The sequence below is a fragment of the Schistosoma haematobium genome, chromosome 1 (genome assembly GCF_000699445.3).
Source record: "Schistosoma haematobium chromosome 1, whole genome shotgun sequence".
Lineage (NCBI taxonomy): Eukaryota > Metazoa > Platyhelminthes > Trematoda > Strigeidida > Schistosomatidae > Schistosoma > Schistosoma haematobium.
Genome location: NC_067196.1, coordinates 60,197,716 through 60,225,675, shown reverse-complemented (window position 1 = coordinate 60,225,675; position 27,960 = coordinate 60,197,716). Strand labels below are relative to the sequence as shown.

The window sequence follows — 27,960 nt, the reverse complement described above, 5'->3', positions numbered from 1 at the left end:
ATGCAATGATGGATATATTAAGTACAGTACACAATTTTAAAAACCAATTAAACATGATAGTCCATCGAAAATTCAATGAAGTCTCGACAAGATTGTCAAAATTCATAAAATCTAGGCAATATAATTATGGATCATGTAACCATCCCAACCCTTGTTGTTGTATATTAGATCATACAAGAATAAAATAACTTAAGAAATAATTTATATATTTTTATATCTTAATAATATGTACATATAAATTAACAAGAATGAAAACCAATGTTTACTACTTATAATACTTCATTGTGATCTATTTCAATTTTAGCCCATATTAAACCTTTCCAACGAGGTATCACTTCTGTATCATCAATAATTTCATAATAAATCATATTGGTATTTAATTCATTGGATTCAGTTTTGAAATAAAATCTAAAATTATAAGAAAAATAAATGAACAACAGTAATGTAAACATTAGATAGAAATCATTGTAAATAATACAATGTAAACAAATATGTATTGTCAAATATAATTGTCTCTTTACTGGAGATTATCGATAAACAATATTCAAATGGCACATTGACCATTGTTTTCAGAATAAAGTTTTGGGTATGAAAACACTAGAAACTGATAAACCTATCTCATGTAAAAGAGATAATTAAGTGACAACTTTAATTCTCTTAGATTTAAGAATAGTCATTTGCATCAAACTAACCGTAAGAGTAGTAGAAGTAAGTATTTAGATAGACTGATTAGAATCACATGAATCATAAAATGTCATGTTAATTTGATCTTTTGTGAAATTGATGATATCCATTGATCTTACTGATAGTTGTTACGAAGAAATTATGTTGTAAAAAATCTACTCTTCAATAGTATGTTACCAAAGTGAGTAGCTTCAATTAAATCTATAGTAAAACGCTAATTCACAGATGAAACTAAATAAAAGTGATACTGTGTTGATAAACACACTGAACTTAAAGTAGTGAGCTATTTAATTCTGACTGAATGACTGTTCATTAGAACAAGAGAGTCTTTGATTGAGTTCTTATATAATGCATTTTAATTATTCAATTAATCAATTACCGTTTTATCCTTTTTAGAGAGATAATGGATTCTAAAGTTTTCTGTTGCTTATTACCTTGAGGTTTCTCAAACCGAAATGTTATCAAGACAAATCAATATTTTGCGTATAGTGGTTGTGGAGATTATTAAGTTTTTAACTAAAGTCATGAAACGATTGATGTTAAACCACCATTGAAAGCCTTGAAGCCCTGGACGGCCGCTTCGTCCTGTTGTGGAACTCCTTCAGCAGTGCACATCCATGATCCCGCTCGCGGGATTCGAACCCAGGACCTTCTGTCTCGTGCGCGAACGCCTATCCTACTGGATCACTGAGCCGGCATCCAGTAGTGTTAATGTCTGACCTCAATCAATTTACGAAATTGCGCGACCATCTTCCATTGTACTGAGGTAGATACTTGTCTCTACCCAACATGGATTAGATCCACTGATCATGGCTTCTCACTAGAACTCCGAGAACTCCCTCACAAAGCTAGTTACTAGTGAGCAAATAAATATGGATTTATTGTTTATTATCTATCAAATATCTTGTATAAACAATCAGGTAATCTAGATGTAAGCAACAATCTTCATGTTTAGCTAGCGAAATCTTTGACTTTAATAATAACGTTATTTGGTCTTTATGAATATCATGTCTTGAATAGGTTTTTTCTTTGAAAATTTAAATTCTCAATTATATCCATGATTAAAATCTCATATAAACTACATAGATTAGAAAAAATGCTTTATCATACCGTTTCTTCAAATTCTGGAATTCATTATACATTTCATTTTGAAGTTTTTGATTAATAGAATATAGTTTTTGAATAACTTTCTTCTTAAAAAGTTTCAATGTCCATTGAATATTTTCACATAGAATTATGTGTGGTAATGAATCTTCTGATATATAAACTATACTAATTATGAAGTTATTCAACAGAAAATCTTCTTTATCATTAATAACATCCTGTAATGATATTGAAGTTTGAATGAAATGATTATGATATTTTCTGTTATTGTATTTCTCTGATTTATCTAAACAGCTATTATATGAGGGGCACCTATTATAGAACAAAAACAATATTTAAAATAAATCCAATTTTAAAATAAATTTAGTCATTGAATTCGTCGAAATTGATAGGTTACCAAGATAACCGATATAGACAAAATGTGAAGTTTATTCATTATAAAATGAAATTAATAGCTAAGACTATATAACACTTTTTTAAGTAATCAAAACATATACGAATTGTTGTACCAATGGGTTAGGCTAATGCGGTCTAATTGAACTCATATATGGTTATATAAATACACGCTGTTTGATCTCAATTGGTAATATAAGGCTTTTAAATCATTTATAGTGGTTGTTTGAATCTTTCCATTGATGTTTATGACTGCTGTTTATCAGTCTCTTTTGTCATCCGGGATTCTGCTATTAGCCACCATTAAAATAAGGAATTTAAGTCTCTGCTTTTCAAAAGGAATTCAACCTTTGGGAGCTTGGACTGTGAATAGATTCTGCCAGTCTATTGTTGAAAACTATCTAAATTTTTAAAATCTACTATTTTGCTCGGTCATTTATATTTGAGATCATTATCTTTAGTTTGCAAGTTGATCATGACTCAGTTAGATTTTATCACTTTTTTACTATCCTTAATAAGCAGCACATCCGGCGTGATCACTTACCATCATTTTATATCTTGATTTAGTGACGCCATTATTGGATACTATAGTTTCTAGTTAATGTGCGCACATTAAAGTTTTCATGGTTTACCTTACCACCTATATACCTAACCTTAATTACTATCCAGATTTTTTGAAAGAAAAACATACATTTTTATTCAAAATTGGCGTTAGAAATGTTAGCTATTTGCTTCATTTTTTTAGTCACATTAAAAAAATTTTCAGGCCTAATTTAATCTCTCTACTATGTTTTATACAAAAACTTAAGATGATTTAATTTAACTACTTATTATTCAGTTAAAACAACAATTTCATTCATTGTGTGAACATGGGTAGAAAATGAAATATTTGTTTATTTTTATCTGTCAAGGCAACACAAGGCTAAGTCAGTCAATCATACATTTTAAGTCTAACTGTCACTAATATATATATATATATATATATATATATATATATATATATATATAAACTTGTATTGAAGAACTGACACCTATATAAATTATTCTGATAATGATTTATTAGTCTATGAAATCTGTCATCCAAATGACAAACACCATTACCATTGTCTAAAAATTTGTTTCAGCAATGTAGTTATTAATCCACACCCAATATAAAACAATAAATAAAGATATTTCCCCATTATTTTTAATATACTTTCACACTGTAAATGTGGTCTTTCAAATATATGAAACAGTAAATGAATGTTATTACAGTAGACAGTGTTTAATCTGTTAAAATAGGTTTTGCAACCAAATTTTAATGAGTTAAAGAACTATTAAGAAGTAACAAACCACAGGTAGCTATTTCAAAATAGATTACACTACAACTTGAAAATTTAATCAAACAAATGAAATTCTTTCACTATAATTACCAGATAGTAAAACTATATGTTATTACAATGTAAGAATGCTATCAGATAGTTTTTATTTTTTTCAATTCATAGGTTTTGTTATAAAAATTGTCAGAATAATTAATCATACCTAGAGTTTCTGATGAAATTAATGCGAGACTATAATTTATGAACTAACCAATTAGATTTAGGATAACAGGTCTTGGATTTTGGTGTGGAATTCACTCAACCATCAAGCTAAACAGCGTCTTGGCATTATAGCTGATTTCAGTTCGTAATGTCAAACCATAAATCTAATTCTTAACCTTAACCATCAACTATGAATCATAATCTTTATTCTTAAAACTACTTTATAACCTTCATTTAACCCTTTTAAGCAGTTAGACACTTTCAAGGTCACTTTGGTGTCGCTTAAAAGTTATCCATAAATTATGGTCTCACTAAAATGAATCCAAACTATGAGTCTTAAATTGAACTCATAAATTGTATATTTAAAACAGGTTCACATAGACTAATTTTATAATTTCATTGCATAGTCAAATTATATATATATAATCGAATGGATTCAAATATTCACCATATCAGATTTTCTTTCTCAGTTCATTTATATCTATTTTATGATGATATTTATCTAAGCAACATATTAATCACCACTTCATCTGAGATAAACTGGTTCTTTACATCCACTCCAAATGTATAAATTGTAATTCTTAACATCCTACTTCTTACTATCGCGAATTCATACTACTTATTTGGATATTTTGATTTATCTAAGTTATTATTCATATGTATCCGTCGAATTTATGAAACCAAATCAGGATAGGAAAATAAAGTTAACAAAATAATTAATAAAGAATTCTAAATATTAGTAATATCAATAATAATAATAATAAAATTTAGGATGTATATGGTTAGAAAAGAAGGAACAATTTCTCAGAATAAACGTTATGAGATAATATTAAAGCTCAGAATCTAATCAGAAGATAAATAGTTCGTAAATCTATGTTACTATAATCGATCACCAATTGTATTATTACTTTATACAAATATTCGTCAAGATTGGAATGAATAATTTGACAATCATTAGGTGCTGAGTATGGATAAGTCAGTATATGTGGAAATTATATTTGAAATAATCTCAGCGATTAAAATTTAAAATAATTTCGTTTTGTCTAGCAAACTTGTCTAAACTTCTTCAGGTTAATAATCAAAATAAAATCATCAAACATCACATCTATACTATGCTTAAATTTGATTGTTAAAACGTTATATAATTCTTTGATGATTTTGATTTTGATTATTACCCTGAACAAGTTCAAACATGTTTGCTGAACGAAACGTTGGAATTATTTTAAATTTCAATTGCTAAGATTATTTCTAATATATATTTTTCACATATAATGTATTATTACTGCTTTTGTCAAGTTAGATTTATCAGAAAGGGTTTTGTGGAGATTTTAGAAATTTCAATGATTGAAATCATTAGTCAATTGAACCTAGACCACCATGGTAAACCTGGAAGCACTGGAAGAACTAATAGATCCTGGATTCGAATCTCGGGGAAGGGGGGTGAGATCTTGGATGCACACTGTTGAGAAGTTACATTTAGCTTATGTTTACCATACACATATATATCTGTATCAAAGTAATGCATAATAAAACTAATTTATTCTTAATTATTTCAATAACATATTACTTTGAAAAAACAATATTCAAGAACCAATATACCGTGTAATATTTATCTACATATGAGATGACAAATTAAAAACAAGAAAAAAGAATCTATCATTTATACCAACTAATATAGTTAAGAAAATTTGTATTATTTTAAAAGTCCACATAAAAAGAAGAAAAAAAAGAAAAGGAAAAAGAAGGAAAATAAATAAATCTCTTAGCTACAATGTCCAGTTTTAAATATTTAATTAGTTTATTAGTAAACTAATTTGTTCTTCTTTAACAAAATCTCATGGGATTCTATTAAAAAAAAACATAAGTTGGATACATTGTATTATGAGTGAATAAGTTCGTTTTTTCTTTCTAATAACCCCATATAAAAGACAATCAAGTGAATGTTATTCTAAATAAGTGAAAAAAAGTACCCTTAAACAAAAACACAGTTTCCTTTTTTTGTGAATGAGAATGTTACCAAGTTGATAGAGAAAAAAATGTTAACTTGATATGCTCCTATTTAGTTCTCTGTTCTTTTTTTTCTTTTTTAATTTATAATTGAATTAGAAATTAGTTTCTAGTCAAATGTGTTTTTTGTTGTTGTTGTTGTTGTTTAATAAATCAAGCAATCATCTATGTGTATCATACATTTTCATATTGATATAGATTAAATTAAAATGCTTGATAACGAATTTTTTTCTTTTTTTAAAAAAAAATAAAGAAAGAAGAAAAACACAATTAAAATTGTAAAAAATATTGAAAAAAGGGATACTGTACTATTCAAATGTTGGAAGAAAGCGAAGAAAGCATAGAAGAAGAAGAAGAAGAAGAGGTAGAAGAAGTGATCATTGAACCATATCCATCTTAATATTAATAAGATAATTTTATTGTCTGTATTGATAATTTGGTCAGTTTGTATTCCAAGGATACGCTTGAACTAGCATCCAACTTATATGTTAGTATTATATATGATTGAATTAATTTTTAATGAATTAACAGAAATTACAGTACTATTCATGGAATCTTGGTAAGTAAATTAATATTCCTTACACTGCCATGATTATTGTGAATATGAAGTAGATGAAAAATAGTAGTAAAATTTGGGCTGTCAACCATTTTGTTCTTATTTAAACATTAATCTTCATTATCTAATTTATAATATTAAACAGTTAATCGGAACTTGATGTAAACGACTAATTTAGGTAGATCAATCAGTTTAGATAAAATGAAAATTGGATTTTTATTGATTTATTTTAAGATTTGTCGATTGGATAAATGTATACCAAAGAATTTTTAATATACAGTTAGAAACTAAACTCCGATTAGAGCCTCTTAGAGGCTACTGTCGATTCCAAGCCCGGATAAATGAGAAGGGTTGGGCATGTTGTTACAGACCACATCCCGTAGAAAACTAATTCGCTAAAAAACGCTAATCAGGAAAAAATAATTTAAACGATTTAAAATCTACCCTGAGAGTTAGAAGGTCTTTATTTAGAAGAGATCAACAAGCTCTGGAAGTGGATAGGAAACACACTGAGGAAAGCACCGAACTGCATCACAAGGCAAGCACTCACTTGGAATCTTCAAGGCCAAAGGAGAAGAGGAAGACCAAAGAACACATTACACTGAGAAATGGAGACAGACAGACATGAGAAGAATGAATAACAATTGGACGGAACTAGAAAGGAAGGCCCAGGACAGAGTGGGTTGTAGAATGCTGTTCAGCAGCCTTTGCTGCATTGGGATTAACAGAAGTAAGTAATTGAGAACTATACTAAAACAAGTTATTTAGAATACAAAGATTTTGTTTACAGTGTAATACAGTTTTTGTTTTATATACGAGTTGAGCGTTTTAGGTAAAGGCTACTAAATTCTAGTTCAAATGTGAACATCAACACTGAGATACAGGTATATCTAATTGATGAATCCCAAGTAAAATAAAATGTTAGTTCTAAATTTTTCTCCTAATCACGATTCATCTATTCTAAATAAAGCGAAATAATAACTATAACGATTCAGTTAGAACAGGATGAACATATGCTAAAGAAAGATCGATTAAAATCCATTTCTGAACATCAACAATGGAATAACTCAAGTTCTTACTAATGATGATATGTTGAAACGGATTTACGAAGAGCTCAATTTATCAATTAAGCACTAACCAATGAGAATGAGATAATTATTTTATTGATCGCAAAAAAGAACATGTTCAATTCACTATCTGGATTTGTCTCTTACTTTATATTATTAGATTGCTGAGAAGTATTTATTCACTTGAGTGAATCTAAATTCACTATTGAAAAATGTATCAATTTAAAATTCTAGACTGATCATGTCTATTCAGAATCTTGATGTACAAGCACTGCATAAAAATGTATATGGAATTCTATAATATTCGACCAATTTTCAGCCACATAACTACTAAAAACCAGAGGGCACTATATGAACGTTTTGTCTCAACTTTAGATTTATTAACAGTAGGAATTAACAGAATTAATTCTAAGACGTCTTCTTGTATTACAGAAGCCGAGAGGAAGTTTTAAACTGTGACCAAATGAACTACTAGTACTTCCTTGTTATTATTGATCTAAAAGTGAACTAAACATTCAAATTCGTACCTTAAACTTTTAACGCGATAAAGAAGTTCCTAAAATGAGCTTACTTATTCATTTGGACACGTTTAATTTTGAATCGTAAATAGTATTACTCACATTTATCAGGTATAATAGAGAAATATCATTTAAGGTACATAACAACTTTAGATAGTTTGTGTATGATTATTATGTTTCGAAAATTTTTTAAAACCTTATTTCGAGAAAAATCGATTTCTCACCTATGTTAAACATTTTCATAGTGTTCACTTTATAATACTATTGTAGTGAACAGAACACCAGTAGGGACAATCGAATGTATATGACACGAAATTACAGAGCACCTCAATAAAATCTGAGAACCATATAGTAAATCGTTAATTTGCAAAATATCAGTCCATCATATCAAACTTGACTGTTTCTGTTGCAAACATCAATCCATTGTCTCAGATTTCATTGTTCATACGTTTTCATACCAATTGTGTTCTGTTCCCGTTCTTTCCTCATCGACCTTCTACTGAAATACATTCTATGTCTGACCACCATTATATACTATTTGTGTGGATATAAGCAACCCACACCATACTATTATATCATTTCGTTGCTTATCATCATTTCCTTTATCAAAATCAATCAAATGTTTCCATATAATAATTTGTGATTATTTAACATGTTACATGTTACTTAAATATCACAAGTTGATGAAACGTTCAAACTGTCAATTAATATAAATAAATTGAGTTGTTTAAAGTTTACCTTATTGTAGACCCATTACTTGGGGTAAATTGTAGAAATGGTTATTAAAACATCTGGTTAACAAGTAAAACTATTCAATGACCCATATATTATTTTATAGAATTAAGTTTGTTATATAATTAGGACAATGAAACTTGAAGTAAAGAATACATACTAATTTCGTGAGTTAAACAAAACCTGTGAAGTAAACTTATGTTATTTACCTGTGATTAATTATTCTTTTATTCCAATTTTCTTTTCTTCTTAGGTCTATAGATGTATGGAAAGTGATATAATCTGTTATAACTTCATCCGAATACACTGGAGTATATTCCTCCTCAATTGGATTGAATAAATTATCATGATAATCATTTTGTTCAAAGTAATGCTTGTTACATAGATTACATACATAATATTTTTGTTGTAAATTGGTATGATAATTATTATGATCATATGAATAATGAGAAGTAGTGATTTGAAGTTGTTTCGATGAATTAAAATGATTTTTGATTAATGTTTGGTTAGAATTCCATCTATCAATATTCTCTTCATTATGATCAATATATTGAGAATTATTACAATTCCTATAAGATAATTCATCTTTTCCAATTAACTTCATATTGTTTTTGAAATCTTTAAAAAAAAAGAAGGAAGGAAGTATTAAAATATATTAAAAAGCAGTTACTTCAAATAATCATAGTTTCAAATGACTCATGATTTCAACTATTAAAATGACTAAAATTTCCACAAAACCCCTTCTGATAGTAATCATTAGTGACTGACTTCAAGAGGCATTTCCTGGAGTTCTAGTGAGAAGCAGTGACCAGTAGAGTTCAACCAAGTCTGTTGTGAGATATCAGCTCACTGAAGACAATAGTGTACGGTGGCGCAATTTTGTGGATTGGTCGAATTTAAACATTAACACTGTTAGATTCCGGCTCAGTGGTCTAGCGGTTAGGCGCTCGTGCGCTAGATTAATAGGTCCTGGGTTCCAATCCCACGAGGCGGGGTCGTGGACGCGCACTGCTGAGGAGGCCCACAATGGGACGAAATGGCCGTCCAGTGCATCTGTGTTTTCTATGGTGGTCTAGCTTTAAATGACTCCTGATCTCAACTACTGAAATTACTACAATATCCAAAAACCCCTTCTGATACTAAATTATATGTTTATTTTCTTAACAAAAAGTAATGAATGAATGATGAAATACTCAGTAACTGATCCCTGCACTACTTCACTATCAAATACTATATATCATCCAGTTAAGTGTTAGACTATTTGTCGTTTATAAGTAATGCAATTAATATATAACATATCTCTTTTCGTTCTCCTCCTTATAGTGCTTGTAAACTACTTCATTTTACACAATTAACCAAGAAGTATCTAACATTACAAACAAAATCACTTTTCACTTTTATTATGCATTGGCTTGAGTTAACTTATTGATTTTTCAAAACGAAACAAGACACTAAATGGATATTTATTCATTGTATATAACATTTCAGCAACACATAGATATGATTCTGAATGTGATTACATCTAAGTTTGTCAGCCTCAATCATATTCCTAGAAAATGTGAAGTTATTGGTTCAGAATATAATAATGCATATTTTGGCGAGTTTTTGTTCTGTTGTTTTTCAGTAACGCTTTCTTCAGATTGTGAGAATTCTTTTCAGTACAAAAGGATGTATTATTGTAGTATAAAGTGGTTTTTTGTCATAGAAGATTTCTATCTACATAACACTTTAGCATTTATAGGGAAAACAAATTGTCAATTAGTTAATTAAGTATTATTGATTCTAATCTATAGAATTAGTTTCCTTGAATTTCTTTACACTTACCTTTCAAATTATGATGAATATTATTATTATCTTCATAATAGATATGTTTATTTGTATGACATTTTCTACGAGTTTTATTACATTTTTTGGAACACTTTGGAAATGCAGTTTGTAAATCAATTTGATCTTCTGAAAGCATACATACTTCACGTGTTTTCCATATTCGACTAAAATGATCGTCTAATATTCTTTCTGGATTCTCTTTATATTCATCATAACAATTTATACTTTCTTTAAATAATGAATGAGCCCATGATTTTCCCGAAAATATTGGATGTAACTATCGAATAAATATGACAAATATTTGATTAAAATATAAAACGATACAATTAAAACAAAAACACTTTGTAACTATGTTGTGTAATTTAACAGAAATTGTATATAAATTTAAGGAAATTTTCAAATAAAATAAACATTAATTAACTTTCCACCTAATCATTCAAATATTTTTTGCGCCACTAAACTTGAGCTTAATAGAGTTGATCTACAATATGTTTGTAGTAAAGAAAAGTGCCTTCTGATGTTTGACAATGCTTTTGGATGGAGTTTTGTCCTGTGAACTGGATGGTTTGGTCATGGAGCTTTCATCGTTCTTCTGAACGACATTATCAGCACAAACTTCAGGTAGAAGTGAAATGTTTGAATTTCTTCATTTATGGTTCACAGCTTGTCCTGTTGATCGCGATGTTGATTGATTCTTGTTGCTCTTGAACAAATCTCCATCAAAATCATCCACCTGAGCTACAAATCTTCTCCACCATCTTGACAATCCTTAATCTGACTTTATTTCATGATAAATATTGTTATCCGACTACGTCTTGAAATGCTAAAAGGCTATAGTTCATTAATACTTTGAATATCTTGTATTAGATACTTTGATAGTTTTATTGTTTAAAGTAAAGTTATTTAAGTGATAGAACATAATAAAATCTAATACTAACAATCTTAGTCATCAGTTTCTTTTCTTATCTTTGATGGAAAAAAATTCCTCGTTGATAATCTAAATCTTACTATTTTCTAATGTGATACAGTTGAGAAACAATTTATCACAAGTAAATGATCAAAAAAACCTTAACCTCCTTTACTTACTATCCAACTTAACAAAAAATTAAAAGTTCAGTATGATTTAAATAATTTAGTATAAGAAATACAGTTGCTAAGACAAAATAGAAAGCAAAATAAGACTGAGTTACATTTTATCGAATTGAGTTGACAACAATTATAAATAAGTATAATTTATCATTAATTAATTTTAAAGCTTTGACAATGGTACCTTTCTTATTAACTAACAATATGAGGAGTCCCACAATAGGACGAAACGGCCGTCCAGTGCCTCCAGGTTTTCCATGGTGGTCTAACTTCAATTAACTCATGATGTCAACTGGTGAAATTACTACAATCTCCACAAAACCCATTTTGATAATAATAATCACCTGATCACTAGTGACTGACTTCAGGAGATACTCCTGGAGTTCTAGTGAGAGGTCGTTACCAGTGGAGTCCAACCAGGTCTGTTGCGAGATAGGAACTCACTGAAGACAATAGTGTACGGTGGCGCAACTTCGTGGATTGGCCGAAGTTATACATTAACACCGTCGGATGCCGGTTAAGCGCCTGGTGCGAGACTGATAGGTCCTGGGTTCGAATATCACGTGGAGCGGGATCGTGGATGCGCACTGCTGAGGATTCCCATACTAGGACGAAACGGCCGTCCAGTGCTCCCAGGTTTTCCATAGTGGTCTCGCTTCAATTGACTCATGGTTTCAACCGGTGAAATTTCTAAAAATCTCCACAAAACCCATTCTGATAAAAATGGGTTTATTATAAAAGTATCGATATGAAACATATTGAATAAGTGTAGTTAGTTTTCATTGTTTAATAACTTATTATATGTAAGGATTTGATTCTCTTCTAACCACAGTTCAAATTTACTAAAACTCATAGTAACATTAAACAGATCAAAATTATATTAATATATAGAGCTAAGCCTATGAATGAACTAAGAATACTGCAATTAGTAGTTTCTCTGGATTATTACTTATTGATACTATTATTTAAGCAATAAATTACATAAATAGTGCAGAGATCATAGAATAAATATAGATGAAAACTTTGATTACGGTGTGGTAGACTGAAACTCACAGATCATTTTTGATCTTTTATCAAGTAAAAAGTAAATTCAAGATTAGCTTGAACTACAAGTTATTTTCTTGACACAAAATAAAAGTGTACTTATCATTAAAAAAAAAGAAGAAAATAACTACCTTAAAATTGACAACTGAATTTTCATCCTTCCTTGATATCATATTTTCTATTTTGGGAGATTTTATTTCAATTTCTTTTCTTTCAACAGTTTTAAATGGTTCCCAAAATGTAGACAATGAAATATCCGATAAAATATCTTCTAATTTAGATATATTCTGATTATTTTGTTGATTGATTTCAGTTTGTCTTTCAGAAATATTTATATTTATTGAATTGTGATCGGATAAAGGAGCAATAAACAATGGATTAGTTGTATTGATCTGACGATCAAGTAATTCTTGTTTAGGTAGTTCTAAGTGTTTAAACAATGAAGATAAATTTTCTGATGAACTGGATAAAAAAGAAATCAGAAAAACTTTCATGAAATGTTTATTTGGGGGGGATTTCAAATAGTAACTAATTGATTTTATATATATGAAGTAAAAATCTGAAAGTGATATTCAATAATTACTAGATTATACAGTAAAACTATTTGATTTTACATTGGAATGCTTTACTTAAATGAAGTCATTGATTTTAGATATGATTGTGAGTTGGTTATCAATCACTTACTGAGTTATCTAACGTCCCAAATCTCTCAATACCGTATTGGTTTGTAAATAAACACCATGAATTGTATTCACAGACTATGCTGAAACAAGTTTATACATTTTGAATTGTTCCATCAGTTTGTGATGGAAATTTATTTCTAAATTACGCATAGTTTTAATGAAAAGCTTCTAAATAGAACAAACGGTTTTTGTTGTTAGTACTGAATATTTTTTTGTGGTTTCAGTTGGTTATGTCAAAAGGATTATTATAATTGTTATGGATAAAAATTTTTACATAGAGTAAGTCAGTGCTTCACCAAAATATGCAGTTATTCCTTATAAAGATAGGCATGAATAAATATTGTTTTAATAAAGGGTGAGAGTTTGTTGGGATCGTAGAATTTTCATAGTTTGTATCACAAGATGATCTATGTTGAACCGAAGCTGGAAACCAGAAAGCAATGAACAACTGTTACTTCTTCAGCAGTGACCATCCATGATCACATCTGGGATCGAATTATACACAATTGGTCTAGGTTAATGAGCCACCATCTAGTGCCTTCTAGTTTTTCAACAAACATTCTTATTCGATAACATCATACTTTCTGTGTTTTATCTAACCTTAGTTTATTTATCTAATTTTTTTTCAACAGCTGACCATTTCAGTCAATCCGTTAGATGCTCGTGGCAATTTATATTTCAATAAACTGTAACATATTAGATAACTGATGTACTAAGTTTTATTATAGGCCAATCATCAGTTATGCTATTGAACTGAAACTTCAAGTGTCATAGTTAAGATAAAGTCAACCAGGTCATCTTAACAAATGCAGAATCTTTATCTATGATATATCGCAGAATGACTACAAACAACCGATAGTTATCGGCTGACTTGTACATTTCCAAATTAATTAAATGATTGAGTATAGTCGTCAACTTTATGGATAATCTAAAAAGAAACAGTCAATATATACAATCTTCAATTGTTGCTCATGGTCATTAAGCAGGTATTAATTTAAGATATTTGATCAAGAAGGTCTCTTAATCAAAATCATCATCTTATGTTAAAAGTACCAACCTATTTAGTTATTCACTGGCCAATAACTATTTACTGTAAAAGAAATAACTATTAAAATTCATGCTCAAAATTAAGACTATTTAGTTACAGAAACACTAACTTAGTAGATAAACAACATTATGGTGTAAAATAAATGTTGATCTACGTTATTAACTTTAAATGCTCGTCCATGTACACTGTTAACTATGTTAGAAGGTCATGAACTATTCAATAGTCTTCATTATTTTGAATTTATTTCTTAAATCGATGTCAGTTATGATGAAGACCATATTTGAATGATTAAAACTGTCAAAACTTACTATCTCCAGTTTATCTGTAAATCTTTGTTTTTGTGATCTATTCCATTTAATATATCCTGAGTTTTGTTTAAAACAAAGATTATGTATTATATATTAATGAATGAATTTGACTTAAAAAGTCTAGTATATTTGCACGCCATTTTATGCATACGTGTATGTGGGTTTATATATAATTAAATGACTGATTATTCATTCAAGAGTTAATTGACAGGAAATTGTTTCATCGTTAATTTTAATCACAAATCACATAACAACAGGAAATGAAAAATAACACACTGAACAATTGAGAGAAAAAAAAACCCACCATAAAAGGAAGGGAAAGAGAAAGAAAAATAAAACACGTTATGTGGTAGAAGTTCAATGTCATTTATTCTTATTGAAATGAAAAAAAAAGCCACACTAGCAACATTTGTAAGTTCACTTCAGGTAGGTAGGTTCATGAGTAAACATATGAAGGACAACAAAATCGTATATATACTGAAGATTTTTATAACTAAACATCAGTTAAAATAATAAATATTAACTTTACAGAATAACTAAGTTGTTGACTTTAGTTTGTTTATCAAATTGAAACACTCAATGTAAATGCTATTTGTTTGTATTGTTAGTTAAGTAGTTAATTAGAACTGTATACAATTATTTATTATAACTATCATCCACTATTGAAAAAACTTTATTGCTTACTCAATTATATTTTTTTTAAAAAACAAAAGCAAGCGAACTTGAAATTGATTTCACTTCGAGTGATAGTTCTTTCATTCCATATGTTGGTGAAATGTAAGGTATTTTTTCATAAAAGTATTTTATCTCTTCTCATTTACCTTTCATATGAGAGAAATCTTTGGAACAATATTGTTAATCTTGTATTTGTTTCTGACAAGAATTTAGTTTATAACAGAAAAGAAAAATTGAATGGATAGTAAAGAAGGTATTTCAGGTATATGCCAAACTTCTGTTTTTCAATGGTCTGTGACTTATGTTACAAATTTCAACTGGTTTCTTTCTTGTACAAGGTATTTTTAGCCTATTTTACTGATTAACAAAACGATGAATGGTGATTAAACACATAAATAATTAGATAGGTCAGATATAAAGATTTATGATATTTAAAACGAATACACATTATTATTATGTAGAAGTTAACTATTTAAATGATCTTACAGTTTACTTCATTAATAAAAGAGGACTTGAAGGACTATTAAAATGAACATGATAAAAATTTGAACAGTTATAACTAAATAGAAAAAGGTTGGTTTCGAATAAGTAATGAAACGCTTAAAATCACAAGACATCTGATGATTTTGTAGTGGCTGTGCTTCGTTGACCAATCACCCTCGTAACCGTTATCATATAATCCTCAATGGTGTTTGAAATCAAAGGGCAAAGAGAAGCAGCGATCACAGTTTTATTAGCAGATAACTCAGACCACAAAGCAGAGAGGCGAATGAGTGAGTCAGCGAACCGTGAATATTGAGTGTTAAATGTACATGTATATATATATAGAAATGAATGGATCATCGAATCAATTAAGCAGTTAATAATAAAGCTAGCAGAATGAATATGTGCGTAGGCGATAAGCAATGTTCAAGCATACATATTTTATACAAGCACAACAATAATAAAGGTACAATAAGTTGTTATAGTACGGATGACTTTGTCCTCTAAGTTAAAAAATGGCTTAACTGAGTTAAATGAGAACAAACTCAATCGCACGTGAGTTGCTATAGTTTTACATGTTCAGTGTAATTTCCTACTCTCTGTAGTGGTAATTCCATCTTTGCTTCAAAGAAGATTTGACAGAGAAATTTATCTGTAACATTGTATAGTGTTTTTTTCTTGGTGGGCTGCTCTGTAATGTCAGAAACAATTCCTTAAAAGATTCTACATGGCTTCCACGTTTTAGGTATAAATTTCTGTAGAAACTAATAGGATTTCAAAAGAAATGTGATCAATAATAGTGAAGTGATTTTATCGTAGACTAGCTGGATATAGTAAACGCATTATTTTTCTGCTCTTCAATTTTGAAAAAGAGAAAGAAAATCACTGCTGACTGATTTCTTACTACTAATAAAATGTCTCTTCAGCCCATATTTATCCGCATTCTTATACATATACTTCCAAGTCTCAATCGCAGATGAGCATCTTGCCTAAAAATCTAACTCTTTATAAAGAGGAATCATTAGTATTGTGTCCACTAATTATCACATTAGTTCAGTAGGTGCGCCACGTCCACGATTCTTTTATACCAAATGACTCCTTGCTAATCACCTTAACCGAATAACTATTTGTTTTTCTTCCAATGTTTACGGTGTCTCTCATTCAACTGTATGTAGTTCCTGATAACCAATAATTGATTTAAAAAAACCCATTCAAACTGATTATTTTATATTATCCAGGGAAAATTATCCATAATAAATGCACTTTATCAGAAAATATTGCTCAAACTGATTGTTATTAAATAATATTGTTCTGAATATGAACGATTATATTGTTAATTGAAAGATGTGCGACTTTTTTCATTGTTGAATTCATGAGTCAATCTAAGCTAGACCATCGTTGGAAAATTGAAAAAAACTGGAAGACCGTTTCGTCCTAGTATTGGACTACTTATTGTTATGCATCCACGATACCACACCCAAGAATCGAATCCAGGACCTTCGGTCTTGCACGTCAACGCCTAACCTCTCGACTACTGGGTCGGCATCTAACAGTCTTAATGTCTAACTTCAATCGACCCATGATCTTGCGCAACCTCTCATCGATTGTCTGAGGTGCATAACTGTGTTACACCTGACTTGGATTGGACTCCACTGGTCATTATAACAAAAATGTAAGATGTGCCGCTCAGAAAATGATTGAAAGATTTCAGAGAAAAGATTCAATATATTAACTGTCTATAAAAAGGTTATAAAATGATCACTAATACTAATAAGTGTTATGTAATGAGAGTGACAAGTAAAAAGCTTTCATATATTGCTTTATATATATGAAAATATTGAAACAACTTTTAAACTAAATATTTCTCAATGTATTTACTATACCTTAATTAATTTTTTATTAGATGTAGTTCAGTTAGACTGTATGAAGTAAAAATAGTCTAAAACTTAAATGATTATAATAATCATATACCATTAGTCTTGAGCACTTGTTAAGTTTATAAAATATTGTATTTATTTATTTTAATCGACCTATATAAGTAATTTTCACTATTAAATCTCTCAAATACTTTAATGCATAATAAGGTATGTGCTCAATCCCATGAAAAATGTATGTCTGAAGTGTTTGATTAAAACCAGTACGTCTTGTTGATTATTTTTCATCCAGTTCCTTCATTGAATGTCACTTCACCTAATCAAACCTAGTGTAGCCTTTCATTTTAACGTCAATTAAATCGAACGATGATGTTTTCAACAAGCTCACCACTTTAGTGGCCCTGACTCCATTTGGATTGTATGAATGATTGTTATTGATATGTACATGTGAACGAATCTTCGCATAAAATCATCGACTTAACTCGCGTTAGTGAATAATGGAATTAAATAAGTCAAATACGAGAATGAGGTTTGAACACATATATTTCGTACACTCATTGGTCTGGACAGACAATCAGGAAAACGCAGCGAAGGCAACGAATAGAAGTCGATAGAGACAACCCAATTTAATCAAGCGTGAATCGATATTTGTAGTCGGAATAAATAAATTACAGACATGATGAATAGAGTAAGTGATCAACACACATATGATCATGTAAAAAGCAATCAGGATTGATAAATGAATAAGCGACATGGTAAAAATGTAGCTTGAGAAGAATGAATAGATTGGTCTATCTAGAAGCTAGAATAGCCCATGTGAACTTGATAGAATACCAGTCCCTACAATCTATACCATATGAACAAAAAAGTGCAAAATTTGAGTTTGAAAATATTTGGTTTTACATTTTAATTTCATTTATTGATGAAATAATTATCCAGCAAATTAATTCAGCAAATGATATTGAATTGTTTGATGTAGCAAGTGGGAAATCCTAAATTTAATTAGTATTTCACGATCCCAAAATTCAAGGAAATCACTACCATATATCATATTCCGAATTCAGTCCTTATAACTCTAACTAAATACATTAAGTAATCATGGTGTGACTATAATTTATGGACGACCTCTGAGCGACGCTAAGGTAACCTTGAGAGTGTCCCCTTTAATAACTAAAACCAAACGAGGGTTATAAACCAGTGTGAAGAATTAGAATTGTGATTTATGGTCGATGGTTAAGGTTAAAAATTACATTGAGGGTTTTCATCACCAACTGACATAAGCTATAATGCCAAAATTCTATTTAACCAAATAGATGAGTGAATTTCGCACTAAAATCCGAGATCTTTTATCTTATACCTGATTGGTTCGCCCATAAATTATAGTTTCGCCGTAATCATTAAATAATTAAACTAATTTATAATGTCATTGAATACAAAATAAAAGGAATTCAGGGAAGAAAACTTTCTCTTTTTAAGGAAATCATCAAAAAGAAACTGCTGTCTCCATAAATTTATATAAACATGTATAGTTTACAACATGTAGTCAGTTAAGAATATTTTATTACTGACAATTCAGATTCCAGTTTACCTCGATTGATTTATTGTTTAGTATTAAAATTGTTTGGCAGATAGTATATCATATTATAATTGTATCTTAATTGGTGATTAATGTATAAACGTTCAATTCCATCACAGACTTTTTTCAGATATGTCACTGAACAAAAAGAGTACACATTATCAATCGCTGAAACTCAACATTCAAAACATGTCGATAAATTAATGAAATCAATGACAATTTGTCAACCGTTTGAAAAATAAAATCTAATTTCTGATAATAATGACATTTGATAACACATTGATGACTGTTTTATAAAGATCACAACCATAGTAACTATATACATTTTAATATTCACAGTGGGAGAATATAATTCTAAGTGTATCATTAATATCCTGTCATAGTTAGGAAAACCATTTTCAAACCGATTACTTTTAGTTCAGTAGCGATTGAATTTTTTAATCGGTATTTCTTAATTACCATGCAACAATCGAATCACACTTGATGGAGAAGATTTGAAAGATGTAAAGACCGTTACATATCTGGGCAGCATCATTGATGAACACGGTGGATCTGATACAGATGTGAAGGTGCAGATCGGCAAAGCAAGAGCAACATTTCTACAACTGAAGAATATCTGAAACTCAAAACAACTGTCAACCAACACCAAAGTCAGAGTTTTCAATACAAGTCTCAAAACAGTTCTACTGTATGGGGTGGAAACATGGAGAACCATGGAAGCAATCACCCACAAGATACAGGTGTTTATTAACAATTGTCTACGAAAAATACTTTGGATCCGTTGGCCAGACACCATCAGCAACAACCTACTGTGATAGAGAACGAAGCCGATCTCGGCGGAGGAAGAAATCAGGAAGAAACACTGGAAGTGGATCGGAAACACATTAAAGAAAGCACGCAACTGCATTACATGGCAAGCCCTCACATGGAATCGTCAGGCCGAAGGAGGAGAGGAAGACCAAAGAACACATTACGCCGAGAAATGGAGACAGACATGAGAAGAATGAACAAAAATTGGATAGAACTGGAAAGGAAGGCCAAGGACAGAGTGGGTTTTAGAATGCTGGTCAGTGGGCTATGCTCCATTAGGAATAACAGGCATAAGTAAGTAAGTAAGTAAATGGTGTAAAATTTATCAGATACCATCCATTTAGGATGAGAAAAGAATAGCAAAAATAACTGTAATGACAATATTTTTGACAAGCCAGTTGGCAACCGGATGGTTGTCATTTAAAGAAACAATTTGTATTTTAGCTATAATTTCATTGAAGATTTAACAAACAATTCATATTACCGTATTGCATTATATTTTATGGTTGAGCTATCAAATGGAACGGGATTACCGTTCTTAAAGAATGATACATTTTCTCCTCTTAAAGTTATTAAACTAATTATTTGGAATGATAGAATCAATAATACAACTTGTAAACTAATCTACGAAACTTTCTGATTAAGGATGTCGAAATTCAATCGTTTTAAATTATCATTTAAATTTATTCGCTTCCAATCAAAGCGAAATTGTAATCAGGCTGATATAAGTATTTTATAGAGTGAAAAATGGCCAGAATTTATCACCCAGCATTTAGGCATATTATTAACATTTTCTCTTACTTAACATGTTTTGGATAAGATAAGAGTGAATTATCATCAATCGTAAAGCAAACCCTACAAATACACATAGGTAGAATTGATTTTTATGTATATAAAGGAACCTAGAAGTTTTTGTTGATGATTCGATTCAGGATTATATTCGGTATCCAGTTCATGTATAATAGGTGGGAATATTCATTATCGTCGATAACTAATATCAACAAAAGATAATATTATGTCATTATTTTATTAACAATGCATTCGTGAATCATTCATACATTTTTCTTCAATCTCATAATTAAGAAAGTAATTTAAGACCTGATTATTTTATTTTATTAGGACTGTGAGTAAAAGTGAAATCCAGCACGCACCTTACAGTTTATATAGGGCCCTTCATATGTATGTACCTGCATCCTAGTATTAATATTTACTGTCGTCCAGTTACGGTGTAAATATAATTTATTTTAAAAAAGAATTCATCCATTTAATGTCGAAATTTAAATATCCTTTGCAAAACAATACAGTATAGTTAATTTTGGGATGGTAGAGAAGATGGATGATTTATGTAGAGTTTTGTTTTATGAGCTGGATGGTTTGGTTGTAGATCTTTGGTTATACTTCTAAACGACATAATCAGCACAAACTTCTTGCAGAACTTTGACTTTCGTGTTGATGATGTTGTTCAGAAGAACAATCAAAGATCCACAACCAAACCATCCATCTCAAAGAACAAAACTCCACCTCAATTATATTTACTAAATAGACACGTTAACAAAACGAGCTTTATGCGGACTGGTTTAAGTTGTATGGGGTATTTTTTACAAATATCCCTAACTTCTAGTAAGAAGTTTACACCAGTTGTTTTCAAACACGTCTGAAATGAAACAGCCATTGAAATTGACATTAGGTGATCGTTGCACTATATCACCTGAAAATATATACCACTGGATCCTAGGCTGTCAGTTTCACAGTTACGTGCTTGCTGATAGGGATTCCGATTTATGGAATAGTCATGAGTAAACACCATCGATGTAATCCCAAACTGGGAGAAAACAAAAACATTAGTTACTTAATCAACATTTGAACCAATAAGCGGGTTTCACCAGTTCTTTTTATAAACCACTTCATTATTAATGAATATTTTTACTTCATGTGGATTATTTAAATTTCGTCGACGGTTATAAAGCAAATTGCAAGTAAATCATTTACTGTGTTTAAATAATGGTATAATATAATGATGGAATCAGCCGTTCTTCGTTTATTCTCCACTTTAATATTATTATAAAAACTATATAACCCTGATATTCAGATTCGACTACATGGACTAATAATAATTTGTTGATCTGAAGAAATTTCAGTCTGGTGAAAAAGCATTTATGAGAATTTAACTCTTATTATAACATTTTTTAATACTTTGATTGATAAAAATCAAATGCTTAATAAGAATAAACCATTTTATGGTTCATTTTATAAATACGTCAATATACTTGTATACTTGAATAACTAATTCATGTCTAATACACAACGCGATGATGGAGTTTTGTTCTCTGAGCTGGATGGTTTGGTAGACTTCTATCTGAAGTTTGTGCTGATGATGTCGTTCAGAAGAACGACTAAACCATCCAGCTCAGAGAACAAAACTCCATCACTATCAGAGATTATTGCAACGATCCATTGTAAACAACGAATATTCATTTTTCATAGTGATTTTTCTGGTTAGCTTTTTTATAACAAGGTTCTTATTTGTTACGGGATGAATTTGCTTATCCCATCTTCAAACTCTACACTTTTGCTCAAGTTTGGGATCTCTGTGTAACTGATCATAACTTATATATCTTTAAAAAAAGAATTATATTTAGTAACTTACGATTCATTGGACGGTAGTCTTATCAGATTATTACTGCTAATATTATCTTCTGTAGACAATTCATCTATTGAATAATCACTCATTATTGTTTGTTAATGATAATTATTTTCAAGTAAATTCATCCAATTAATTCATATCAATGTTATAAGAATATTTCGATTTCATTGCGCCATGATAAGGTAATGGAAGTGTTTTTAATAATCTTGGAAATGGTATTATTTCTGCACAGATTATAGAAAATAATTTGAACTGCTTCAGTTGTCTAACATTTCAAGACAGATAGAAAATGTATTAAAATCAATGTCCTCTAGTTAAATTACCAATTTGATAATGATCAATTTCAACCCCTTTTTGTAATATCAAGAAATAAACAAAAATACCCCTTTCATTAATCATTATTCTCTACCATTCATTGCTTTAGTTTGATTGGATAATTTATTTTTCTTTCCCATTAAACAAATGCAAGTGGAAAATGGAATGAACCTATCATAGAGACCATCATTATTACTGACTTTTCACAAAAAAATAGTTTCTTTTCAGCTTAACTGTAAATTTGTTTTTTTATCTCAAGGGTGGTGTCAATATTGAATAAGCCAATGGGGAAAATAAGTTTAATTTCTTTAACGAAATGGAGTGAAAATAGGAGTTTAGAACAATTATGCGTCTAGAAATTGATACGCCCATAATTTAAAAACTACAATTCAATCAATAAATGAGATGGGAAAATTTTTTATCAGTTTAATAATAATTTACCACGCTGGTTAGCTTTGTGTTTTAGTTAGGATTTATGACCTATGGAGTAAAGCAAGCCAACATTAACATTGAATGAGCCTCGTACTATATGGCACGTAAAAGCACAGATCACTGAATTCTGAGCACATCACACAGTATTATGATCACCATGATAAATGAAGTTTATGAGCTCAATCTTGTACGGAGTTTGTCAGTGTGTATTTGTGGAGAGTATTTAACTAGCACGAAGCAATAACCCAAATTCGTTCTGCTTTTCTTCAGTTTTTCAGCTTTTTTTCGTGTCTGAAAAATCACCGTCAGAGTCAAAAGTTTATGCCAATGGTGTCGTTCAGAAGAACAATGAAAGCTCCATGACCAAACCATTCAAATCAGAGAACAAAATTCAAACAAAGTCATCCACCTGAGCCACAAAACTTAACCACCTCAAAGCTGAAAAGTACTATACTTTAATACGAGGCTTAGTAGTGTTACATTGTTTGAAACTATCCATGATCGCAATTAAAACGTACTCAGTAATTAAATGCTATGGACTACATGACAGGATTTAAGGAACTGAATCTTACTAAGATATGTGCACTCAACAGTGATACTAACCAAATTCTACCAAACAAGTTTATTACATTGTAACTGTTCTTAGTAGCAAGCAGTGGATAGTGTTTCATTTTTTATTGATTCTAGATAATCGTTAAAGTGTCATGTTCATAATTTTTGCCCTTGATGACACTCACCGCAAGGACATATCTATAAAATCACGAAAGGTGAGGAAAAATGTTTCATGGCATTATAATGTACTAGGTACCTACGATCGAAAGTCCTACTTTAGTCATCTCATACTAACAACAAATTGTTTTCCCACTGATGTTGTCTAAGAAAAATTTTAGAAATAGTATTTACAGTTAGATATATTCTTGGATTGTTTCTGAACATAAATCATTATCATTGGGATTGTACTGCGATCAAAAACAAAGTACTTATGAATCAAAACTTGTAGAACAATAGCAGTAAATAATAATTTAATGACAATTCAAATCAATTATTACAATTCCATTACAGACATATGCTTAATTTAGTTTATTTATACAAATTGAAACTAGTCAGATGGGGATAGCTCTTAGTTTTTGTAATTGAGTTTAACTTTGGTAAGTAAACAAGTAACTTAATAGCCTACTAAGACTAAAAGTTATCCTCTTATGAATGACACGATCATGTTCCTTGTGAATAATGTTTAGGTTTATTATTCAATTTACGATTCAGCTGAAGTACACATCAGAACTATCGATATACACTACATCAACATAGATTCTTTTCATAAAATCGTAAAGCAGAATACCATAGACACAGTAGATAAGTTGTTTGTAGGTAGGATTACTGTTGGTTGTTTCCTGTTACAGATATTTAAAAATGTATGACAGTGTACATACTAAGGCCTATGGATTTTGATTTGTAGAGATGAGTGGAATAATGATTATAAACCTCGTCGTTTTTTATCCCCGAAAACTCCACTAAAAGTGAACTGTACCAAAAATATATTTGGCACTTTCGTGAAATCCCAGTCCGTGTGTTAGTTTTTATACCTAACCTTATTAAGAATACCTGAATATCTTTTCCAGAAGTCAACAAAATCCCTTAGTTCCTTCTAATCAAATAAATAATCTTTGGTTATGTAGGTACAATAAGCTTGGATATTTGTACGGTGTATTCTGATTCCCAACAGTCATTTAGTTCATGTCAGATGATGCTACAAACTGAGATGAAACAATACGAAGTCTACAACAAATCAATTAGCCTAACAACTAGTGACTAATGTTAAAATTTATTTCCTCCGTTAAACTGATGGGAAATACCAACTCACCTATATTAATGATGTAGTGCTATATTAAGCCCACATAACTTATTCCAGCTTCCAGACAAGCCGATATATTCATTCTTCCTGAGCCACGTTTTGACCTTGTTAATTATTCGCTTATCAACCTTGACTGTTTTTATGTAAGCGTATGTGTGCACTTCATATCCTATTCATCACATGTCTATAACTTATTTCTATGCGACTATAAATATCGATTATCGCTTGGTTAAATCGAATTGGCTCATACGCCTTCTCCACTGCGCGTCATTTCGCTCCACTCTCTTCTCTTCGCCCCGTCTCTCTGTCTTTCCAGATCGATGAGCGTACAAAATATACGTATTCAAAAATCCATTCTCATATTTGACTTATTTAATTTCGTTATTCACTAATGCGATTTAATTCGATGATTATTTGCGAGAATTGGCGATATGTGTATTACGATAGCAACCATTCGATAATAATCATTCGTACGATAAAACTGGATTCAGATATTCCAGGGCCACTAAAATAAAATAAGGATTGTACTATATTACAAATTTACTGACGTTGAAAATATGGACTGTTGGATTCCAATTCAATGATCTTGGTATATTGTGTTTGTTGTAAATACCTGTAAATATTTATCCTTATCTCATTTTGGGTTTTGTAAAACGTTTAGGAGTTCTTTAAAAATGTGATTAAACATTTATTTAGTACCATTTCGGTTTTTTTATCATCTAATATAACTTTGTTACTGAGATGGTGGAGATTTGTAGCTCAGGTGGGTGATTTTAATGGAGTTTTGTTCTCTGAGCTGGATGGTTTGATCATGTGCATCGGTTATTAATAGGTGTACCATTTTTCTTCCACCTTGCTCAGCTATTCTCCATCTGATGTGAACAGGGAAACAAGAAGCCCTGAAAAACTACGAAAGCTATTTTTTGGGACGTTAATTCATTTTATTCAAAGCCTGTAAAACATTAACACTTATTTTTGTCCCTTATCTATTCTACAGAACATAAGCTTTCGTTAGATGTATGATTCATTGTCATACCCTTTTCTGTTCCAAAGATATTGTAATTTAAACATAATATTTTGCACCCTAGTTTCCACGCGAATTACCCGCTTTGGACATAAATGTATTTTTCCTAATTGTTGTACTTTGTGGTCGGGTTAGTCACCTATTTATTCATGTACCTTTTTACATTAATCCGAAGAGGAAATCAGGATATCAGGAATAGATCGAGTAGTGTTCCAGTTGTTTTGTCTTCATTTATTCGCGTGCTTGTCAGCCAATCAGGTGATAGAATAGTTTTCTTCTCTCTACCCCATTTCGAACTCACGCGTACTGACCTCAAGGTTAGGTCGGTCAGCCTATCGCGCCAAGGTCTTAAACTGGATTAGATAAGTATCCTCAGTACAAAAAGTGGGTAGATAGATCAAGGACATAACACCATCCCTTTGGGTAATTGATTGGAGGTTGATCCCAGAGAACAAACTCCATTAATAACCTTGTTACTTAAATTAATTTCAGAATAACTTATAGTTCTTAATAATAACACTAATTGCTGACGACTTCATCTTAACATGTTTGTATTAAAAAAAAAGCGGAAATTTTAAGTTACACTCAAATATTTGTTTTATTTAGTATATCAGTAGGAGAAATAGTTGATTGTATAGGGAAACAAGATTCTTACTAGAGCTATCCATTTATTAATAAATTTAAGTGTAATATTTATATTTACGAGTTGAAGAAGTAATGTGAAATTCAGCCAAGATATACTTTACACTATACTGTTATATGAATGATTTGTGCCTACATTAGTAGTAGCCTGTTGATTTATGCATTTAGGATATATATATATATATATATATATATATATATATATATAGTAAAACCGGATGTCTACTAGTATCTCTTTAGTGAACAAGGACTCAGGTGGGGGAAACCATTTTATTGTTTAACACAAAATTAAACAGTGGTTTAGTAGAATATAAAAATCATACGTTAAATACACCATTTACACATCGTCGTTACGTTATCCTTTACACACTCCATTATTCCTATAATCCTGTTGTTATTTTGATTGCTCTCCAATTTCTTTTCTGTTCCCTACAATTCAATGCTCTGTTGCCAGTTGTTCCAGTTCTAATTGCGGCTACACAATACGTATATCTGTCAGCATAAGTAGCATACATCACATCCGGATATGGACCGTCTGAGTAACTGTATTAAATCTACTATTTAATCAAATTCTTCTACAACAGAAAAACTCAAAGTAAACTTATCAAACATTTTATGCACCTTAAACTACATAGAAAAAAATGGCCTGAATTTTGTCCGTTTCATTAAAATCATGTAAAATTAGCCTGAAATTAATCAGTAATAACACAAATGTAGTGATTTAGCAGAACTATAATTTCCCCAATTTATAAAAGAGTAGATCATTGTTTGAAAAAACTAAGAAATATGTATTATGGATCTGTATTGTGTTATAATTCTTATTAACATTCGGCATATAAAATATGTGTATGATGAACATTAAGCTGTTTTTAATTGACTAGTTATAAAAGTATTGTCAACACACAGTAATGCAGCTCAGCTGTATTTATATGCATTTATTATGTTAAAGCCAAACTATGGTGAAAACTTGTATCCACCCACTGTTTACAGTCGGAATCAGTGCAATGTGTGACATTATTATTATTATTATTATTAATGGCTTTATTCAATATTATA

General features: G+C 30.2%; 1 protein-coding gene across 1 annotated transcript; it reads right to left on the bottom strand.

Annotated features, from left to right (window-relative positions):
- On the bottom strand, positions 1-27,013 carry MS3_00001761 (uncharacterized protein). Its single transcript, XM_012940727.2, has 7 exons — positions 25,248-27,013; positions 22,643-22,989; positions 12,670-13,000; positions 10,406-10,685; positions 8,791-9,199; positions 1,795-2,100; positions 1-408 (listed from the first exon to the last, which is right to left on the bottom strand). The coding sequence occupies exons 2-7, from the start codon at positions 22,723-22,725 to the stop codon at positions 270-272; spliced, it is 1,548 nt and encodes a 515-aa protein (XP_012796181.1). The 5' UTR covers positions 22,726-22,989; positions 25,248-27,013; the 3' UTR covers positions 1-269.
- Positions 27,014-27,960: the final 947 nt, after the last annotated feature.